The 22147-nt window shown below is 38.7% G+C and overlaps 1 protein-coding gene across 1 annotated transcript in view; it reads right to left on the reverse strand.

The window, feature by feature from the left end:
* Positions 1 to 22147, reverse strand: part of ALDH1L2 (aldehyde dehydrogenase 1 family member L2) — a 35578-nt gene that overhangs the window by 6015 nt on the left and 7416 nt on the right. The window contains exons 3-18 of the mRNA XM_075075372.1: positions 20837 to 21071; positions 17587 to 17752; positions 16644 to 16745; positions 14973 to 15062; positions 13781 to 13915; positions 13257 to 13382; positions 11731 to 11822; positions 10715 to 10862; positions 9846 to 9965; positions 8546 to 8673; positions 4430 to 4580; positions 3653 to 3723; positions 3441 to 3546; positions 2227 to 2314; positions 1366 to 1459; positions 1023 to 1119 (exon numbers count right to left, since the gene is read on the reverse strand). Coding sequence (XP_074931473.1) covers positions 1023 to 1119; positions 1366 to 1459; positions 2227 to 2314; positions 3441 to 3546; positions 3653 to 3723; positions 4430 to 4580; positions 8546 to 8673; positions 9846 to 9965; positions 10715 to 10862; positions 11731 to 11822; positions 13257 to 13382; positions 13781 to 13915; positions 14973 to 15062; positions 16644 to 16745; positions 17587 to 17752; positions 20837 to 21071 — 1949 coding nt within the window. The remainder of the gene's footprint in view (positions 1 to 1022; positions 1120 to 1365; positions 1460 to 2226; positions 2315 to 3440; positions 3547 to 3652; positions 3724 to 4429; positions 4581 to 8545; positions 8674 to 9845; positions 9966 to 10714; positions 10863 to 11730; positions 11823 to 13256; positions 13383 to 13780; positions 13916 to 14972; positions 15063 to 16643; positions 16746 to 17586; positions 17753 to 20836; positions 21072 to 22147) is intronic.

Raw genomic sequence — 22147 nt, forward strand, 5'->3', positions numbered from 1 at the left:
CCTGCCATTGTTTTTCCAGGGGGATAGGGGGGTGTGGGAAGGAAGAGCAAGGCAAATAGAATTCCTAAAAAGTAGTTTTCTGGCAGCTGCAAAGGCCTAGGGTCCTGGCACTAGCAGGTATGACCAGTATCATGTGCTAGTGTCAAGTGTGTGGCAAAAAAGCATTGTTTCACAGTCATTTAAAGCCATCAATGACAGGTATAGCTCAGGCCAACCTCTGCGACACCCTCACTTCTACAGCTGAGAACAGCGGTGGGGCCAAGCAGTGCGCAGACTGCAAAGTTTCAGCTTTTATTATTTTCCACATATACTTCACTGTGCCGTCACTTAGACTCTTGTCCTGCCAAAAGACACTCCAAAAATGGGGAAAGTGTACAACAATCTCTTACTGGTAGCAGTACCGGCTTCTGCTGGTTTAGAGAATTCACAGAATTAGCATTCTGGGTAACTACAGTGTGGGAGACCTTTGCTTGCTTCTTAGTAAGCAAATTGCATCTGCTGTAATTGTGATCAATCAGATTACCTGTGCAGGAAATAAGCTCCCTACATCCACTGAATTTCTCATTTGCACAACTTGTTTATGAACTTTAAACACATTATGGCTGGTTGGGAAGGTGGATTATGATGACTGAAGGCAAATTAAGAACTATATGGCAATAGGGACCTCAATGTCCATTTTAACTCACATTCAGGCTTTTATTTTTTAAGCACTTTTTCTTTTGAGTGTCAGATTTTGACAAATCAATTTTAGTGTGTTAATTTGATTAGTGAAAATACTTTCCAGCTATATTTCTTTGGTTTGTTGTATTTTTTAATGTATATTTCTTGTAGTACCGCTCCCTGCCTTTTTGGTGCAGTTCAAACGTGCCGGCATACGGAAACATCCTGTAAACAAATGCATCCTGAAACAATCCTAACAGATTGCATGATTTTTTCATGCAAGGGCTCCCTACTGCATTCTGCTATACTGTGAAGATGTATCACAAAGGCTTTGAATACATTTTACTTCGAAGTAACATTACCATTTTTACGGCTCTGTCAAGTTCACAGTCACTGAATATGATCAATGGTGATTTACCACCAAGTTCAAGAGAAACTTTCTTCAGATTAGTGGCTGCACTGTAACAAAATATAAATAATCATATAAAAAGAACTTTTAAATAGCTTATTTCATTATTTCCTTTGAATCATAGTGAAAAATGTATACCTCTGTTTTCTAATAGTGACTTAGTAGAATTTTACATAAATGTAAATAACTGTATGCAGTTACACTTTCGTATTACTGCCACCTGCACAATATAGCTATTAAGATACTTCAGAACTAGATTAAGCAGTGTTTAAGGATGAATCTTTTGCTGAGAGTACCTCTTCATGATCTGTTTACCAGTTGGTGTTGAACCGGTGAATCCAACTTTGCGAACATCTGGATGTTCAGACAGGTGTTGTCCCACTAAACCACCTATTGGGGTGAGGAAAACAGCTTAACTGGACAGTACATAGGCAATTTTTACTACTCCAGCAGCAGCACTGTAACACAGAAAGGTCTAACAATGTGTCAGTCATGTACAGTATCACATCCTTATTTATATTTACAGCTTTATTCATATGACCATGCAAAATCTCATATTAGTTAACTTGGATCACATTAGTGTCTCCAAATTCCCCCATCTGTCTGGACTAAAGAACTGCCTTCCTAATATTCCACTGTAGGTGGAATAATCTAATCTGTAACAGAGCCTGCCCCATAGAGTTACTTTGCCACTTTTCTTCCTTAGGGGAAAGGAAAATGGCGACATCAGGTAACATGGTGTGGATCGTGACTTACCTTTAGTGACCAATGCACATGTTATCAGCTTGCTCTAGGTCTCACAGTCACATCTAAATACTTCCAAGTGATGATAAAATTAGGAGAATAAACAAAGTTTTACAATCAAGTGAAACGTCTTTCTCTGTAATAGGTTCTTTTTCAGTGTGTTCACACTATTTGTGTGAACCAGTAAAGGGTGTAGGCTGACAGCTCGTACCACTAGCTAGAGCCAGGCAACCTACAGATTTTTCCAATTCTGTTCTGGAAATACATGAAATCACTGTATGACATAGATGCAAGCCTACTACCTATGAAGATATATGCATTTATGTTAATAGGTCTTTAGAAAGATAAAAGGCTAGTTCACCAGTTTTAGTATGACATACTCTTCCCAGAAAAATGATTAGCTGAAGTTTTACCTGAACCAGGGAGAATATTTATAACGCCCTTAGGAAATCCAGCTTTAGCTGAGAGTTCTGCAAACTTCAAGGAAGTCAGAGGTGTGACCTAAGTAGAACATTGAGATTAGGGTCCCCTACTTCAATTAAATGTGTGATGATATCTTTTACATCCAATACATTTTAAATTTGAATCAATATTTATCTTCTTACTCGCAGTATTGACAAATTAAAAGTTATAGCTTCTTGTGGAAAAGAATTTGTTCTTGAAAATGAGAGTAACATCAGAGCAGAATTGAATACAATCAGTACCTTGTATCATCATGGCAATTTGTGTTATTACACTCACACTTTAAAACATCTCTTCATTCTGGTGGCCAATGATAGGACCCGAGGGAATGGCGGGAAGATGTGCCAGGGGAGGTTTAGGTTGGATATTAGGAAAAGTTTCTTCACCCAGAGGGTGGTGGAGCACTGGAACAGGCTCCCCAGGGAGGTAGTCACGGCACCAAGCCTGACACTATTCAAGAAGCACTTGGACAATGCCCTTAGACACATGTTGTGAACTTTGGGGTTGTCCTGTGCGGGGACATGAGTTGGACTCAATTATCTGTCCAGAGGAGGCCCACAAAAATGATCTGAGGACTGGAGCACCTCTCCCACGAGGACAGGCTGAGAGAGTTGGGGTTGTTCAGCCTGGAGAAGAGAAGGCTGTGGGGAGACCTTTTTGCAGCCTTTCAGTACTTAAAGAGGGACTATGGGAAAGATGGGGGCATTCTCTTTAGCAAGGCCTGTTGTGACAGGATAAGGGGTGATGGTTTTAAACTAAAGGAGGGTAGATTTAGGCTGGATATAAGGAAAAATTTTTTACTATGAGTGTGGTGAAAGACTGGAACAGTATACCCAGAGAGGTGGTAGATGCCCCATCCCTAGAAGCATTCAAGGTCAGGTTGGATGGGGCTCTGAGCAACTTGATCTAGTTGAAGATGTCCCTCATCACTGCAGGGGGGTTGGACTAGATGACCTCTAAAGGTCCCTTCCAACCCAAACCATTCTATGATCCTTTGGTCCCTTCCAACTCAGAACATTCTATGATTCTATGATATGACACGGTCAACCTATGGGTACATATGACAGGTCAACCTATGGGTGAAATCTGCTAGATTGCCTGCGTTATTTTGCCTGAACAAATAGTGGAGAACCTGAGCCACCTGAACATTCCTTTCTGTTTTTACCTGAGCTGGCTTGAGTACAAGTGTGTTGCCTGCAGCCAAGCATGCTGCGCTTTTCCATGCAAGCATCATCAGTGGGTAATTCCAGGGGATAACAATTGCACAGACACTTTTAAGGTAGAGAAAAAGAGGGAAACATTAAATTTTTGATGGCAGCTTTTGAATGGTTTTACAGTATGTCAAGGCTGTCACAGAGAAAAAAAAGTGATACTTACCCTATTGGCTCTTTCTTGGTGAATGTTAGATTATGGTTTGGCCGGGCCTGGTTAATTGGAATTGTAGCACCCTAAAAGGCAGAGGAGGGACAAATCTTGGTACTGTCTAATCATTTTTATTACAAATATATTTGCCATATAAATATCTTTTGGAAAGCCACAGAGTAGGCTTCAAAATCAGAAGCATTTTTGCATCAGAGAAAGGGGCAGGGATGCTTCTACTCTATGATTTCCTGCTATGGATACTGTAGTCACCTCCTGATTTTCAGCTGGATGAAATAAAAGCATAGACAACAGAAGTATGGAAGAACATAAAGTGAGGGTCTGATGGATGAAAAAAAGCTGAATGATATTCTTGATTGTGGATCTTAAAGATACTTGAGGAAATCCTGTTGAACTTGTGCCATGTCCTGTACCATTAAGCAAGCTCACCAGTCTTGGTTGGAATGTAACATAGCACACGAGTCTCTGCACTTACCCGCATGATGACCACAACGACGTTCTGCTCTTGATTATTATCAAGAGCTGACTAAGCACGCATATCCCCTGTGACACCTCAGCTGATTTCTAGAGTCACATTCTAAATCCATATTCTCCAATGGGAAACAGACTGTCCTTTTGTATTGCTAGGGAGAGCCATTTTAGGTAAAATTCTAATTTAGGTTTATTTTTTTATTTCTTTATTACTTTTGCTAACGTTATTTTTTGGCACTGTGTTGGGAAAAAAAAGTGTAGAGAAGCACTGCCATTGATTATTTCCTTTACATATTCACTTGCCTGAATTTTGTCACACCATCCAGCGAAGTACCTGAATGTCTGCACAGACATTCCAACATGGGTCTTCAAAGCTAAAGTGTAGACAGCTCCTGAGTCGATAGACTCTATTGTCGCTAACTCTTCTTGATGCTCTTCCATTAGGTCTGCAAGTCTTTAATAAAAACATTATAAATATGCATCAAAGAGAAGTGACACCTAACCATTGACAGCCTAAAATGATATTTGGTATGGCAAAGGACTGTAATTAAAATTGCATTCCCACTGATTTTGGAGGTGGAGCGCTGGAGCCACTGCTCATTAATATCAGTAAGAGCTTGAACAATTGCCTGTTAAAGTCTGCAGATGCCTTCACATTGGCTGTAGTAGGCACTGGGTGAAGACACGAACAGTGAAAACTTACCTGATTGTTCAATTATGGTTTTGTAAATAAAATAATAGTTAGAAAATCTGTACTCTTTTTCTATTGTACTACAGGACCCAATTATAGAAAATCAGACCAGTAAGTCAAAAGCAAATACACAATAACATCAGAAATGTCAAGTAATCAAAAGTACCAGGAAGGGGTACTCAGAGTCCTAGCTTAAGATTTGGGAAACCTAGCTTCATAATGCTGTTTTGTATTGCCTGAACTTGGATTAAAATACTTAAGTGTTAGAAGCTTCGAAAGCACCCAGATGTTCAAAGACTGAGCTCCTGACCTGCAATGCAAATTGAGTATTATATGCCTTGGTACATTTGAAAATCTGGCCCATAGTCTTCTTGGGCCTCAAGTTCTCCATCTGTTAGATTTATTAAGCAACACAATGAGGTGTAAGACTGGTAATTATTATTGAATTTAATAGCAGCTATCAGAGTGTCTCAAAAATGCATCTGCACAGACTGATACCTTTAGTTACGGGGAGCTCTTGTAATCTTAGTGGTCACCTGCTCAGGCAGAAAGGTCTGTTTGCATGAATGAATTTTTACATTCAGGTCTTAATCTCTCACACGGCAGTGAAACAGATGCATCAATGGTTTTCTTAAGCTTCTGTCTATGTTTTGGTACTCAGATGTATAATCAATGCTCCTATGTGATTTTAAGAGCGTAACCAAGTGCATTTTAGATGTATTTAAATTTAATTTAGATTAATTATTTTGAATTTAGAAGTTAGATTTAGAAGAGTATTTAAAACTGGGTGTGAAACCTATTTTTCGAATATGTAAATTCTGCCCATGTAAAGCATTTGCAGAGACATGGAAAAAATGCTCTTTAATGCTTGTTTTAACTGTATCTGGGAGACCCAGTTACAGGTCAGGGCACCAGCAGTAGTGTGTAAAAGAATGGATATGGCATGCCAGGGGCAAAGGAGAAAATTCCATTTATTGCATACCTAATATCTTCTATTAATGATTCCTTAAGACAAAGCAGCAGAGCTAGGGGCTTCAGTGGTACAAACCTGCCCTCTGGCTCAGCACTTAGAAACTCTAGTTTGAACAGAGACCAGGGGAAAGGGGCCTTGTTTGAATTCAGGTGGACCAGAGAGATACTCCATTCATACTGGGGATGGTTTGCAACATGAACACTCTAGTATAGATATGCTAGAGAGCCAGTAGCCTAAGCAGGGAAGAGTTTAATCCATTAATAATTTATGCAGTGTAGGGGACTTACATGTTTCATATGCCAAACATAGTTACACTTGCAAATCTTTCAAGTGTAAAACACATAGCCGTAGTTGTGAGACATTAAAAGTTTCTTTTCAGGGCAGAGGTAACTTGGGCTCTCAGGTGATCTATGTTCCTAATACAAATTAAACCCACATTTGTACATGCTTTGAATCTGCGCACACTTGTGAAAAATTTAAGCAATTGACCATATTTAATTTTAGTATGAGTTCTGACTCGCCCATTTTTTGTTGTGAAGATTACTCAACTTTTTTTATAGTCCTGCAGGCCTTTTACAAAGGCCTGGTCACACACTTTATGAGACACGCAGATTTTTCAGTTTTGCTTTCATCCTCTTTTGCTAAGATGGCTGCACTGTCTTGCAAAACACAGCATTTTTTAATACTTTTTTATTTCTAATTACATCTACTTGGTTCATATGGGTGTGGTAAAAGAAGGGAGGGGAATTTACATCCAAGGCATTAAAAAAAGTAAAAATTACAGCTATATTAATGTGATAACAAATGATCTACCACATACACTACAGCAGACACAGACCCACATTTCCCAAGTGCAGCATTGTATTTCCCTATGCTCCTCTTCCCTAGCTGCCAGAGCATAGACGTGCAACGGGTTCCCTACTCCTTACTCTCTTGCTAGGCTAAGCCCAGCCTTATGAGGGCAGGAGCATCTTCTAGTTGCATATTCCAAACCTCTGAATCAGCTGGATCTTTAGTTTCCAAATCCTCACAGAAGTTATGCAGAGAGCAGTGTGCAACAATAAAAGGAAGGGCAGTGACCCACCCTGCACCCAACCAAACTGCCAGAATGTCTTGCCATCCAAATACATGGCCTGCTACCATCCTGCAGCTGCTCCCCGTGTAACCGATCCTTCTTCTGCTGTCTGTTCTGGTGTCCAGGGCTAGCCTCCTGGCACAGCATAATAAAGCCTTAATGTAGCAGCAGTTATGGGCACACTCTATTGAAGATTACATTTTTTGAAGGTGAAAAAAATTCCTTCTCTTCCCTATAGATAAGTATGCAGTCTCCTCAGCACAGTTTACTTGGCCAGGACATCCAATAGTAATGTCGATGAGCCTGCAGACTACACCCTGCAGAAGAAAGGTGCTTGATACACAGGACCTATTGCTTCATGAGTTCCTTGCAGCAAAATTTTCAGCTCTATTCAAGATCCTAACTTCTTTGAAGCCAGCTGCTATGTCAAGTACAGTAACTAAGCTCTCTGCCTACTAAGTAGGAACAGAATTTGCCTAGTACACCTCCTCCTCTGTGTTGATTGATTTTCCATCATCACATTAACTAAATGTGGACCTGTGGCAACCAGGAGTAGCAATCTGCTGCTTTACTCATCTTTACTCTACTTACTCATTTTTATGTCCTGGAAAAGAAAAAGCAGTGAAAACTCTTCATGTATCTCCACAAAAGAGGCTTTCATTATAGGGCAGCTCTGGAGCTTCCAGTCATCCCGAGTCTGCAAGACAGTGTCTCTCTGCGCTTGCTGTAAGGTACCAGAAGCATCACGCTGCATACAAAGATTCCATAGTAATTGGGCTTTTATTAGCTGCCTCCAGTACCATCCTTACAACGAATAGCTAGCATCATCATCCTTCCAAAACCACCTCTTGCCCTTCAAGGGTCAGAAACTACCACTAAAATACCATTCACTCGGTGCGTAAGCAATGTGAGCATTCACACCTCTGTTTATCTTCTGAAACAATAACACCACAGCCAAAAAAAGAACCAGGCATTACCTAGGGTTGACACCATGAAACAGATACAAATAAGAAATACTGAGCTGCAAGGGTCTCAGATAAATGTGGGATTCAGAATGTTTCTACACAGGACAATTTTTCCACAACAGACCATATCACATCTCCTAGAGTGGGTCTTTATCTAGGTGAGAAGTATGCTGGGATATGATCCTGGAAAATGTATCATCAGTTACAGTGTATTTCAAAATTAGCGGCAACGTGGCTGTATGTTTACTGTATGGAGCACATATGCAGGCATTCTTAGCAAGGTCAAAAGTCTCTGCCTACCTAACCTAGGTAGGCTCTGCCTGTAAAACTTAGCCTCATTTATACAGAAGGATTTGGACTTTACAAGGGAATTTTCAATTCTTGCAACAAAAAGCATATAGATTAAATGAAGCCATCAAGTATTTAAAAGACATTTTCCTCTAATTCTTTGTTCCCATTCATAAATAATTTTGGAAAAAATGGTAGCAGTGAGACATCACAAGATTTTTCTCTGTGAGAAGAAAGGCTAGCCAGCTAAGACCCAAGACCAGTACACTGAAGTAAATTAGGGGACGAAAAGGTGGCTAGCCTGGTTCCTCTGACAGTGGGATTATGAATATCCATGATATTCAGAAAATGTACACAACAATTCTTCAGAGGAACAAAACAATAAAATTTAAGAAAACAAAACAAACACAAGCTGCCTTTCACATACCTGTACATGAGTCGCCCTCTTTCCCTTGCATTCATTCTTCCCCATTCACCATTTTCAAACGCCTCCTTTGCTGCTGCCACTGCCTTGTCAACATCAGCCAGTGAAGCAGAAGATACACTGGCTATTATCTGTTCAAAGGTAGCATTGTGTTAGCTCAGAATAAAATGCTGCGATGCAGAGTGTTACTCCTTCCTCCTAAACTTCTTGACTGGGTATAAGCAAATACTTAATATCCTCAACCCCAGCCGTTGGCATGGGTGAGTCAGGCTGCATGGAGTTCAGAAACAGTTGAGATGGCAGAATGTGGAGGACACTGCAGGGACTCCAATTCCTAGATCTATCTTCTTCGCATTGAGGTGCGTCGTGCTACTTGATTTCACTCTCTCATTCCAGATGTAAAATCAATGTGAGATTACGAAAGTTGAAAGTCTTTATATGTAGCATTATGATCTAATATCCAAATATACCAAAATTACTCCTGTGTGTGCTATTTCTTAGGAATGGAGCTTCTGTTACCATAAGGCACCACATACACGTAGGATTTTATGATGGTTGTATTCTATAAATACACACATTGTAATTTCTAACAAAGAATTGTTATGACTTTTATTCAGTTCCATATTGAATTGCAGGAAAAGTACCAGAGTCTGACTTCTGATGATAGTGAAATTTGTGGCATTGGTTTCAGCAGAATTTATTTAGTCCAGAATTAAGTGGCAATTACATGGACATCAGAATCACTACTCTTATTTATAATTCATAGTTATGAGTTGCTCAACCAAGATGCAGTAGTTCAGGACTGAAGTGCAAGTGCAACTGTATATACTTTCCTATTGAAGAGTCATTTTTTCTTACTGGGAATTTAAAGGGACATTTTAAAGTTACATTTGTCCTAAAACATCAGATTTGTAAAAACAGTAAAATAAAAACTGAAGATGATGACTGACAGGAAATATATACAATATCTTAAAAGAAATTCTTATGTAGCAACTGAACTGTAGCAATTTTTGTTTGCAAAGCTAAATAAGAATGAAATAAAGGTAAAACATGGCTGGGTATGGAAAATGACATAATAGTTGAAGAGGAAGTACATTATTTTTAATGTGCAGCTTGACTGAAAGGCCCAAACTGTAAAATATACAGACTGAGAAGTAAACTGAAATTTCAAATTATTTCTAGGGATTGTTTAATGTGTACTGTATGGTTTTGAAATTGGCAATATTCATTTTGCGGTTTAGATTTTTTACTACGCAAAGAAATTGAAATAAAATGGTATTGATCATATTTAGAAATTACTCACTGATCCATCTGCTGGATTTATAGTGTCATATGTTTTTCCATCATCGGCATTTATAAACTGCCCATTTATGAAACACTGGTATGGCATATTCACAGTCATGTTGTTCACATTTTTTGAAACCTAAGAGTGAAACAAACAACAAATTAATTTAAACTTTTAATAACAGATTTTTATGTAGCTTAACAAGCTTTTTGTATCTACAGCCGACATCCAGCCACATTCTACACTGTATATATGGCTGCTAGAAGTGGACAAAAGAGGAAAATGAAATGGCATATTCTCCCTGAATGAAATGGATATTCTCCCTGAACACCAATGACCGTACTTGGAGATAGTTAAGCAGATTTCTGTATTTTTTATCATTGGATCTCTATGTTCAAGTCAATACTAAACCCCGGTTAAGGCTGGTCCTTGTGGACTTCAATCAAATGCACAATTCCCAAACTCAAGAAATCCTGACTTGTTTAATGACTTAAAAAAACCATGCAATCCTCCTTTCACAGAAAGTTTTTCAATAGACTTTTAGGAGAAAAATCTAGCACTCTTTGCCTCAGGAAAGCAGAAGGTCTAGAACCTTTCTGACTGAAGCATACTGGCAGGAGAGTGCAACGGAGGTAGGAATATCTGCCCGTGTGTGATCTACTCTACCTCAGCTTCTTCATCTCCTGGTTTCTGGTACACTTTAAATGACATTACATATACACTTCAATTCCAAAATGCAAATATATAAAAGATGAAAAAAAAAAAGTCACAAAGAAGAGTTTGTATGACCAAACATTTGTTTGCTTTTCCTACTGCATCAAGCAGTCAAATAAAATGCATTGTCTACCCTCTCCCAAAAAGCAAGAAGGCAAAATAAAAGGTCTTACATAATCAATTACTAACTCTTCTTCTTTGTCTTCTCCTCTGAATTTTCTGACAGCCATTTGAATAAAGTCTGCAAACTTAGTGGCCATATACACATCTTCATTCTGCAATTGAAGTCCACTATATTTCTGTTTGATCTCTTCTAGCATTCTAAAGATTATGAAGAAATTACAAATGAAAGAATTATTCAGATAACTGAATATCTGAGCCTGAACGAAGAGGCTCAAAAGGGATCAAAACTGGGCACCAGTTTGTATGTATGTGAATATGTGAGTGTATTTCTGTGACAACAGTGGCATAGAAGTTGTGCATTTTACTGAAACCTATTGGTTTAATTGGGGGTGTTATGGAAAAGAAAATGTCAGTTCTGGAATACTTTTAGGTAAACTTTTGGAAATAAATGACAAATAGCATATATTGATTGATAAAACAGTATATGCGGCTACTCTGACCAATACATGGAGGACATTCAGAGCTCTATGAGACTGCTACGTAATAAGGACAATAATCAGTTTGTTTAAAAAATACGCCTGAAATGCTGGTCTTATATTATGGTCTGGGTTATGTGTGTTGCAAAAAGAAGGTAGTTGAGGTGACCCAACACGGCATGAACTCAGTGCACTTGTAAGCACAGGCTCAATTTTTTCTGTGAAAGGCATCTCTTTGCCTCTGGGGAGTTCTTTGCTCAGCTTCCCAGTTAGCCCCCTGGTACTGAGATACCTGTCACTGCATGCAGACAGGTTTGAGCATCACCATGCTTCTCCATGTGGCTGATGCTCCTGAAGTTAAGGGGAATTTTCTTTCAATAGAAAGAGCAGGATCATGTCAATATCTCCTAACTTTGGGAGCAGAATTGTACTATATTGTCAAATGTAGGAAAGGGAATAGTTAGAGTATTGGAAAATATAGGGGGACCTTTTTTTAGCACTAATTGATCAACCCTGATTTAAAAGCACCATGACAACTTTGTTTCCATTAACTTTGGCTTCAAAATTTTGTTAGTTTGGATATTTTTTACCTGACAACATGCATAGAGGATGCTCCAGATTTGAAGAAGTCTGTGGAATCCTCAATTACACCAACATTGCTCAAAATTCCCTTCCAAATAGCCTAGTAATACATAAAAATAATGAATGAAATAATGCAATAATGAACTATCCTCTGATTGCAAGAATTGTTTATCAAACCATATTTTCTATGGTACCTGTGCCTACAATATGTATTATTTCAAAGGATTCTAAACCAGAAAATTATTTTAAGAGGGACTCGAACTCTCTAGAGACCTGATGTTAGCCAACAATTCTTCAGCATAATTAGCTTATCAAAAATATTATTTTGTCCATGATAATTTCAATTAATCAGGCAAAAAACCTGAATGATAAAATGCTAATAATTTTCAGGCCCATTTTTTAAAGATCTTTATCCTCCAAATAATAACTTCCCAATGCATTATGGAATACGTCGTCAGCAGAGGCAAGGACAGCCTGAAGCACTTTGTGACTGGATTGATGGCACTTCTGGCACCTGGGAAGAGCTGAGAAGTAGTTTAAGCTGCATGTATGACAGAGAGATTTCTGTTAGCATGCACAGTGAAATAACTGGTAACATAATATTTCAATGAATTATAATTAGGTTTCATAGTTAGCTGGCAGTGTCATGAAGTGAAGAGTTTATACTTCTTTTTGCTATTGTCTCAGTCAGTCAACAGCTCCAGGCAGCTTTTAGGTTGGTGGCAAGTAGATTCAAGGTAATCTTGAAGCAGCAGTTTAAAATATTAGTGCATCAAGCTGCTTGACCTGTGCCAAAAGTTACTGACCCCGAGCAGAATTAGCACAAGGGAAGACATCTGTGATTCACTTGCTCTGGCACAAAACTTTAACGACAAATGTGGCTTTCAGCTAAGCCCTGTCACTCACTACAGAGGGACTGATTACATGAGAGGGCAGCAAATTGCCTCTCTGGCTGTGAGAGCTTTCTGCTCCAGCTGCCCCATGGCTGCATCCCTCTGCCACCTAGCCCCTTGTGTGTGGTTGCGGCAGGAGAGAGACAGCGCACACAGGTACAGGGAGAAAATTGCTGCTTTCCTCTTCCAGACTCCTGTTCTAAGCCTCCCTGGACTTGCCCAACAGGACCACTCTGAGCACATCCCAGTGAGTACCACCACAGTGAAGAATGGATTTCAGAACTGCCCACGCCTGTCAGTGTTGAAAACCTCGCTGTTGTGAGGCGAAGGTCCATTTGGTTTTCCTCACTCCCACCTTTATCATTCATAAATATTTAACCATAACTGACCCTGCAGTCACTGTCTTTGTACCACTTGTAGCTGAAAGAAAACTTTCTAAAGTGACATGTAAGTGCTCTAGTGAATTCCAAATTCCACCTGAATTAATGTCAATAACTCAAGATTCAAACCCATGCTCTTTGAGTACATTTTATCAAAAAATAAATTGCATGGCTGAGTAAAAGATATGCCTTGGCTGTAATAAGAAGTATGTAATGCTTTTATCTGAAGTAATATCCTACTAAAGCAGTTTATTGAATTACCCTAATATCTTCTGCCATCTTCTTCTCCTCTTCTGTAAGTTCCAAGGCAGTTGTTTCATCAGCAGAGAAGTATTTAGATGCAGGGATCATTTTTCCATCCTCAAACTGCAGATTTCTCACTTGTACCTGAAAAACGAGAGGATATGATTTTAAGTTATCTGGGAGGCAATACAGCCTTGTGTGAGAGCTTTTAGGCATTAATATGGTTATTGAAATAGTAAGATAAAAGGCTTGCAGGAAAGCTGCTATAATGCATGTAATTTAACACATGCTGCTCCTACCTGTCTTTCAGATTCTCTCCTAGTATTTGTACATTTTAATCCATATTGGAAATTAATATGGATTGAGTGAGAAGCAAAACATGAATGTCTTCTCTGTAGGATTGTAGAGGATTGATAAACTCCAGGTGAATTAGCTGTGTGTCATTAGCAGCTGGGTTTGTATAGCCTGACAATTCCATACTACTTGCACTTCTTGCTAAAGTTATTCCATTCATGCTCATGTTTGCTGGGGTGAGCACTTACCATCTTCCCATCATTACCAAAAATGACTAGACCATTCTTGGTTACAAGTCCAGGTCTTGAAGCACCTTTTATTGCCAGCTCTTGTCCAGCAGGCACTGAAGCATCAAGTAATGAAGACCCATAAAAAGTAACGACCTAAAAATAAATGGAATTAAAAGCGCACAGATTCTAAACATGGTCTACAACTCTAATAATGAAATGATACTGTTCTGAAGCTTTAATACAATATAAATAAAATATAAGTACCTACACGTGGAAAACATGTTACAACATTATTTCTGTATCTTTACAACCCAGGACATGTAAAACTTTGTAAGCTGCCTTAACCTGCAAAGCTGCTTAGCTGTAGCAATGCGCATGCTGGAACCAGCGCAGACAGGGAAGCAGCCTTTGTCAGTGCGTGCCCAAAGTGAGAGACCAGCAGAAGCCTGACCAGGACTGGTGGAGTCCTGCTCTGCTCCCAGGCTGGCAATGCTGAACACCGCCTCCCTCTTGGGCTCTTCTGGTTTTTCTGGGCTCTCAAATCAGCAACAGTTCCTGGACGTTAGGGCAGAAACAGACTTTTTGGAGCAGCCTACCAGCAGGTGGCTAACAGTTCAGTAACAAAATCTGGACGTCAGAGCCAGGAAAGATAATGTGATTTTTGAAATATTTTGTGCAAGTACAATGTGGATCAAATATATAGTACTTTTAATACATTGAAAGAAAGCAGTTGGTTTTGGATAAAATGAGATATATTTATTTCTGCAAATGATCTAGGCCCAAATCTCTTTATAATGAAACCTCCTTTGTTACTTCAGTAACTCACAGTGTTTCATTTTGCTGTTAACTCTGTGATGTTGCCCACTGTACAGCATGGGCTGCATTATACTGTTATGCATGCCGACTTCCCAGAACGACTGACATAGTCTGGTTCTACCCTTCTTGCTTATTGCTTTGTACCATGCCCAGTCTTTTTTTTAATGATATAGCAGTATCTGAAAAAAAAAAATCTTCACTACTGTGTTCTGTACATTTGTTTAGGTGCCTGTTCTAGACATATACAAAACACACAGTCAACAAATGAGAGCTGCTCCAACGTAACTCTCACTTGTATTCACCTGTATGCAGACACCTTTAGTTTTATAATTAAAAAAAGGTCAAAAAGAGGGTATAGAAAAAAAAGAATATTCTTCTGGTTTTCAGAGCATACCTGGCCATCTATCGTTGCCCATGCTCCAGGCACTTTATCATGTCCTCGAATCCAATTGTGCAAAGCTGCTGCAGGTTGGTCCCAGGAGATCTAGGAAATCAAGACATGCTAGTTAATTCTTCTCTGTTTACTTATAAATCAAGTCAGTAATGTATTCCAATAAAAGAATTATAAATTCTCCTTTCTTCTCTTTCAACCATTCATTTCTTTAAGAACACAGAAAGGGTCTGGTCTAATAAAGGGCTACCAGTGATCTCTGGGTGACTAATCTTCAGAGACCTATCTAATGGGATGCTCGTAGCAATTCTGTGTTCTGTACATCCTATATCTTTTCAGATTCTCCTTCTCACACTAATATAATGAAAATATAACTCTTGCTACTAGGTATTCATTCATAAATAATTAATATTATGATTAACAAATGTAATAAGCAGAGTATAAATATAAATAAATGTACATCTGGGGTATCACCTTCTGCTGAAAATGATCTATCTATTGCTTGGATCCTAAGTTCTTCAATAAACCTACAAGCTTTTATTAAAATACTTCCTAATCATTTACTAAGCCTTTATAAATGGTTTCATAAATGGAATCTCTACTACAACTTGTAATTCCTGCAAGACTTTGAGGAAAATGGAAATAATGTTTTGTTAAGAATGTCATGTATATTTAATATGTAACACCAGTGAAAATTGATTCCTTTATCTTTGCAGTATTGTGAGTATATGTACAAAATGAATTAAGGAAAGTATCAGAATAACTATTAAATAACAAAACTCAGGTAGCCAGCATTCTTCTTAGTTTAAGCGCAAAGAATATTTAGAAGCAAGTCATAAGCCAGCAAGAACAGTTTTACAGCGAAGAGATTAAGCTAGCTCACTCCAAGGAAGCTCCTTATATATTACATTAAAGGGATGAATAAAAATATCCTTAGGCAAAGCTATTTGTTTCTAAGGTAAGTTGGGAATTGAAATGCGATAAAAAGCATCACCTACAATATTTCAGGTGGAAAAGACTACATTCACCACGGACAACTAACTGAAATTGTTGAAATAATTTTTACTTTTACTTTTTTTTTTAAAACATTTGCACTGGTCTGAAAAGGAGAAGGAGTAATTACAGGCAGCATTCACAATCATTTTATGGTGGCCTTCTCAACCACAAAGAAGATCCACCTAAGGGAGTGGGGGTGCTTATATAATAAAATTCTTATATGGGTGTTTAAATATTTTTTTTTCTCAGTGGTTTGTTTATATGACCTATATTTTTTTTCCTGGTGCCAACAGGAAAGGTGCCAACACTTGCCTTTCCTAACATCAAATCTATTTCTGGTAGAGAATTTAGTATGGACTGTTGGTAAACTGACAGAGCTATCTCCATTTAAAAGTATGGTAACATATGAAGAATCCACTGAAGGTGCAGCTGCCATCTAGTTGTGTGTAGATGATCCCGAGTAGGAAATCAAATTTCTAAATATGTGTAACTGCTGAAAGGGGATACGGACTTAACCTGAGGCTCCACTACGTGCATCCTTGGAGTTATCCCAGGAATAAGAGGCGGGGAAACATCTGAGTTAAAATTCATGTTACCTTGATATCACTACTATTGTAACCTGAGTTAGTAACAACTCTTCTAGTGCTATGCACAAAACACAGTGTTATTTAACATTACCTCTGCATTCTCCTTTTTCTGGATCCCTTCATACGTTGCCCCTTCTTTAGGCTGAGGTATACGAGGGGCCTTACCCTCAGCAATTAGATGTACAGCTTCTACCTAAGTGAAAAAGTAGTAGATTTAATGTTAGCTTGGTTCACCTTTTTTCCTCAGTCATACTGATGAATGACAGCAAAAGACTTTCTACCACAAGGGGAACAGGTTTATTTCCAAAACCTAGGATTTCCAAAATCTAGGGGACCAATGCTGCACTGATTAACACACATATATGCTTAAACTTCTTTGACAAAAGAAATAGCCCCAGAAATTTGATGGGCGTGCCTAGTCACCAAACATATAGCAGCTGCCTAAATTCTGCAGGACCAGAATGTGACTCTGTATGACTGTATTCAACTCTTTCCTTTTTCTTTCTGCAAAAAGTTATTTGTCTGCATTTAAACGGAGAAAGAAAAAAAATCTCTAATGAACCATGCTGAGTATTTTTTATGTATTTTCTTGTCTTCATTTTAAAACAAAACGAAAAAGGACAGGCATACAAAATCCAAAGCCAATCCACCAGGGCTCTGAATTTAAAGCATGATCCCCATTCTTCTTTTCAGCCTCACCCCTAACTTTCTGTTCTCTCTAAACCTGTAAAAAAAATTCACCTTATGCAACCATTTAAGAAAATTGTGGAAAGAGCTACATTCCAGACATATCCAACGTCTTGCCTTCTGTGGAAACAGGATATGCTCTGTCCGCTGCCAGCAACAAATATCCTGAGGCAATCTCCTCAGCTGTCGTGAAGCAGCACAGCTCCACTGAAGTCTAGGATTCAGCTGAGCACAAGTTCTGTCTTTCCAAACGTATGCATCTTGTCTGTATTTGCTTTACTTTCAAGCTCCAGCAGATGCTTTTCTTTTCCTTTTAAAATGTTGATATTTAGTACAGCTAAACATACCATAGCCTTTATGCCTTCTGGGAAGAGAAACCGGTTATACAGGTCATCCACAGTATCATTTTGGCCAACATCACATTCTCGCTGCAGAAGTATTGGTCCAGTGTCCAAGCCATCATCAGCCCAAAAAATAGTAAATCCTGCTTTCTTATCTCCTTGAATTAAAGTCCTGGACATAAAAATAAATAAATAAATAAAAACCCTTACAGTAAATAGAGACAGTATGAAAGTAGTCAGGGATATCAACCCATTTGTTACACATTCATTTGCTTTAGGTAGATAGAAAAGAAAATCATAACCATCTTTAATACTAGTTTCGTTGTTTATACCATAGTCAGAAGATCGGTTTTGATACTGTTGCTGTGTGGTTTCCACAAAGTGACATCAGAAATGCTGCAAATGAATCCAGGGTGTCTTTCAAACAGTTCATTGTGATAATTATTTTTAAAGTATTATTAGTGGTAAGACACACAGATCAAAAGGTGTGCAATAGTTATGACATAATGTGAAAGATGGAAGCATCTAGGCAGCATATTATCTGAATAATTCACAGTTTACTGTGTTCAGCTAAGCCTTGCAACTTATCTGTAGGTCAGCAAGGGAAGTGCAGTTGTCCCACAGCTGAAGAAAAGCTAAACCCAGAGTGGAAAATGGTGGATATGCAACTGCTTGAGGAAAAGTTGTTAAGGGAATTTATATCCAGCCAGATTCTCAGCTGCCGTGAATGAACATAGCACTGCTTGCAATAGATCTATGCCAATTTATATCAGCTCAGGATCTGCCTCTGAATCTGAGAGGAACTTCAGCCACTTAGATTTCCAGTTCTCCTTTGGAGCTGCATGTGGCTCAGAATGATGTATAATCAAACAGAAGTGTGTTTAAGGGACCAGCCAGAAATGGAGATATATATATCTATATATTTTTCTTACACACTTTTAACTATTCTTCTGCCTGCAAAAACCAATGCCATTTTCTGTAAGACAAATGTCACGTAAGTATTCCCTTGGCAGTCCATGTTGTAATAGGATCATCCGAGATCTGGCTTACACACGTGAAAAATCGTAAGCACTTAACTGTAAGCACTGAAAGCTACATTATGGAAAGCAGTAAAGTACACATTTGTGCAGAATGAGGGACAAACTCTCAAGACAACTGGGGAAGTTGGCAGGTTCACAAAAGCAAAAGCTTACAGAAGTTTGGCTAGCCCATATCATATCTTTCAACATTTAAGCAGCATCTCTTCTATTTTATATTATGTGCAAATGCTGAAAGAGCATCCTGGTGAGAAATGTATGTCTTCTGCATGGCTGGAGGAGAAGGTACCACGGGCAAATGACCCTGATACTGAATAGGTGACAGGATGAGAACTACTCTATACCCCTTCCTCTCCCCACTAGCAACCTCCACAGACAGCTGCTGATAATAAAGTGGCAGCAGCTGGAAGAGGCTGTAAAAGGTGGAAGCAAGGAACCCTCAGAGGCCCAGGACCCTTGTTTATGCCTGGCGCCCCTTTAGCCATGCCTAATTCCCACAGGCTTTCTTGGTCATACGGGGGCGGGGGGGAAGGGTCTGATCAGTACCTGGGTTGTAGCCACAACAGATGAAAGAAGACGAGAGCAAGGGGTGTGAGGGTGAAACATGAGAATGGTCAGCCAAGGCTAAATCCTAGCTTAATTTAAAGGTCTTAGAGCCTTTACCTGTGAAGGCCAAGAGCAGGTGCTTAAAGAAGGAACATGCAAAACAGGGCATGACTTGGTGATACACCATTGGGATACATTCCAGATCCTTCCATGGTCTCTTCTGAGTAACAACAACTAACTTAGATTTTATTGCTGCTTACATGTAGTTAGGGTTTTTTCCCCCTTATGTACATTATCATATATTTTTTTAACTTTGAATTTGACCACCCATTTTCTTAAACTCATTTTCACATTATCACATTTACCCATTTGTATAGAAAGTGTATTCTTTATTACAGGTTGAAATCAGAGTGACTGGTCTATAGTTCCCTGGCTTTTCCTCTGAGCTGGTTTAAAACTGGTATTGCTCTTGGTGTTTTCCAGTCTCCTGCACCAATACAATTTGAAGGAACAGAAACCTGTGGAACCTTTGCTTGAAGGTCCCCTGGTCCTGAGAAGAGATTTTTATTCATTCATCAGTTTATCTAAAATCTCTTCTACTCACAGTTCAGCTCAGGAGAATTGTTCTGATTTATTAGGGCTGTATGGTAGTAACATCTTAAGCTCCTCCATCCTGAACACCAATACTGACTTCCTACCATGGTGTTCTCTTTGATAAGCATCTTTTTTATATCAAACACCTATATCACCCTATATACCTCCCACCTTGAATGCATTTGAGAAAATGGTTATTACTCAGTTTTATGCCTTTAAATGCTGGTTCTCTATTTCTTTCCTGGACTGCCTCATTCTCATTTTACATCTAATTTGCCAGAGTTTATGCTCTTTTTCATTTTACTCACTTGGATACAACTGCCACTTTTGGAAGGATTTCCTTATGTGTCTAATAGTCTTATTTACCCCCCTGTTTACATACTTCAGCTTAGCATTTTTTCCATTAAGGATTAAAAAAAAAAAAACCAAACAAAAAACACCAAAATATGCCTTTACGTTGAATCTACAACATTCGTGTCTTTAGATAATCATCATGCTGCTTGTAAGATTCTATTAAAATTATTTCTTCATATTTAGACAATTTCTTATTGAATTTAAACACTGTGATAATGGCATTTCTGCTGTCACAAGAATGCTACATCTGAGCTGGTCATCATCGCGGTGTAGTCCTTTCACAGTAACATTTTGAATCTAGCTATGTGTTGCTTAGGAAGACAGTAAGACAAGGTTTTATTCTTGTAGATTCTCTTCTCCCTTCTGTGAAATCTTAGGCTCTGCATCAAGCTCTGGCGTGACAGTGACGTAGTGTTTGTGGGGGACAAGCTAGGAGGGCAATGTCCTGCCTATAAGATGTACAGATTGTCGATTTGTCTGTGTAAATTGTATGAATGTACAGATCACATCACTGATCTTCCCAGAATAACAGCTGCACTTGCACTGGAAATCATAATGAATCTTAGGTATGAAGTGCAATTCATGAACCAAATACTCAGCTGCTTCAGAGAAGTTCCTTCAGGGCAGTTGCAATTCAACAGGACTGTGCTAGCATTTACACGAGTAACGGGTACAGACCAAGAGCCTAACGTGACATACACGTAGTTGTGATGAACAGAACTTACCAGTTGATTGCAGAAGCTCCTCGGTGGCGTGGTAGGATGGATGGATGGTAAATAATTGACCCATGTTTTGGGCAGTCGATAACATCCATGGGGATGAACTGTGTACAGAACGGAAGGACATTTAGCTCTGCTCCAACTGACTTGTAGGCTGCAACTACTTCCTGGATAGGCTTGCCTTTAGCTCTCCATCTGGGAAACTTAAAAACAGGAGTGCCGTCCTTCTCCGCTGCCAGTGCTGAGGGGCAAGAACAATTTTCTTTTTTAATTCACATTTTATATTAAAAATTCAAACTTGAAATCAGAGAGATATTGCATGACCATTCAAGCAGATCATCAAGTATATGATTTCAGAGTGCCCTTTGTACTGTTCTGTATGTTGTTTAAAAACCTTCGCGCTTGGATATATTTTATTAATTCTGTCTTTGATTTTCACTCCTACAGCTTATGTCATTCTCAACTTTAAGCTCACCCTTATGACTTGGCTAATAAGTATCAGTGAAAGCAGAAAAGAATGATGGATGCTATTGACTATCTAACAGTGACACTTAATTTCCTGTCTGGTCATTACATTTGCCTGCAACAGGTTTGTTTCAGCAGAACTTATTTTTCCACATCAGCAATTTGTATGTGAATATGACCACATACAACTAAGATTCACTCAAGTCAGCAGCGTTTTGCCATGTGGTACAAATAATTACAGATGCTAGAGGCTTTCAGTAATTTCTTCAAAATTCTGTTTACTGATGCCTTCTGCATATGCTTCCATTTATCTGAGAGGCACACAGCTACAACCAAAATTAGGCTCAAAGGTGAGAAAAAACAACTGCTCTAACTGCAGAGAGACTTTTTAGGTGTTTAATAAATTCTATTGTGGAACTGATTAATAACTCATCACAGAGTAGGACAGTAAAGTCAAACTCTACATCTGTTGAGTTGCATGTGCAATAGGAAGAAAAGGGAAAACAAGAAGAGGTCTGGAAAATTCACCTAATTTACTTTATATTTTTAAACACATATTTGTACTTTCCTTTCTCTTTTTCACTTTTGAAATTGGATCTTGAGTTTGACCTGAAGTATCTTTAGCCTGTTAACCTAGATATTAAGTAAATACTTACTTAAATATCATTCCATGGAAGTTAGTGTGTACTGCAATTGCTTTTAGAAATAAAAATTCCAGCTGTCTGAGGATATAGAAATATAAGCAAATTTCACTTGAGACTTAAGCTGTTTGAGTCGTCCGGAAGTAAAAAGCAACAAAGTATCTAATACATTTTTTTTCATTAGGAGAGCAATCAAATAATTATATGGTTT

Source organism: Phalacrocorax aristotelis, chromosome 1, assembly GCF_949628215.1.
Source record: "Phalacrocorax aristotelis chromosome 1, bGulAri2.1, whole genome shotgun sequence".
Lineage (NCBI taxonomy): Eukaryota > Metazoa > Chordata > Aves > Suliformes > Phalacrocoracidae > Phalacrocorax > Phalacrocorax aristotelis.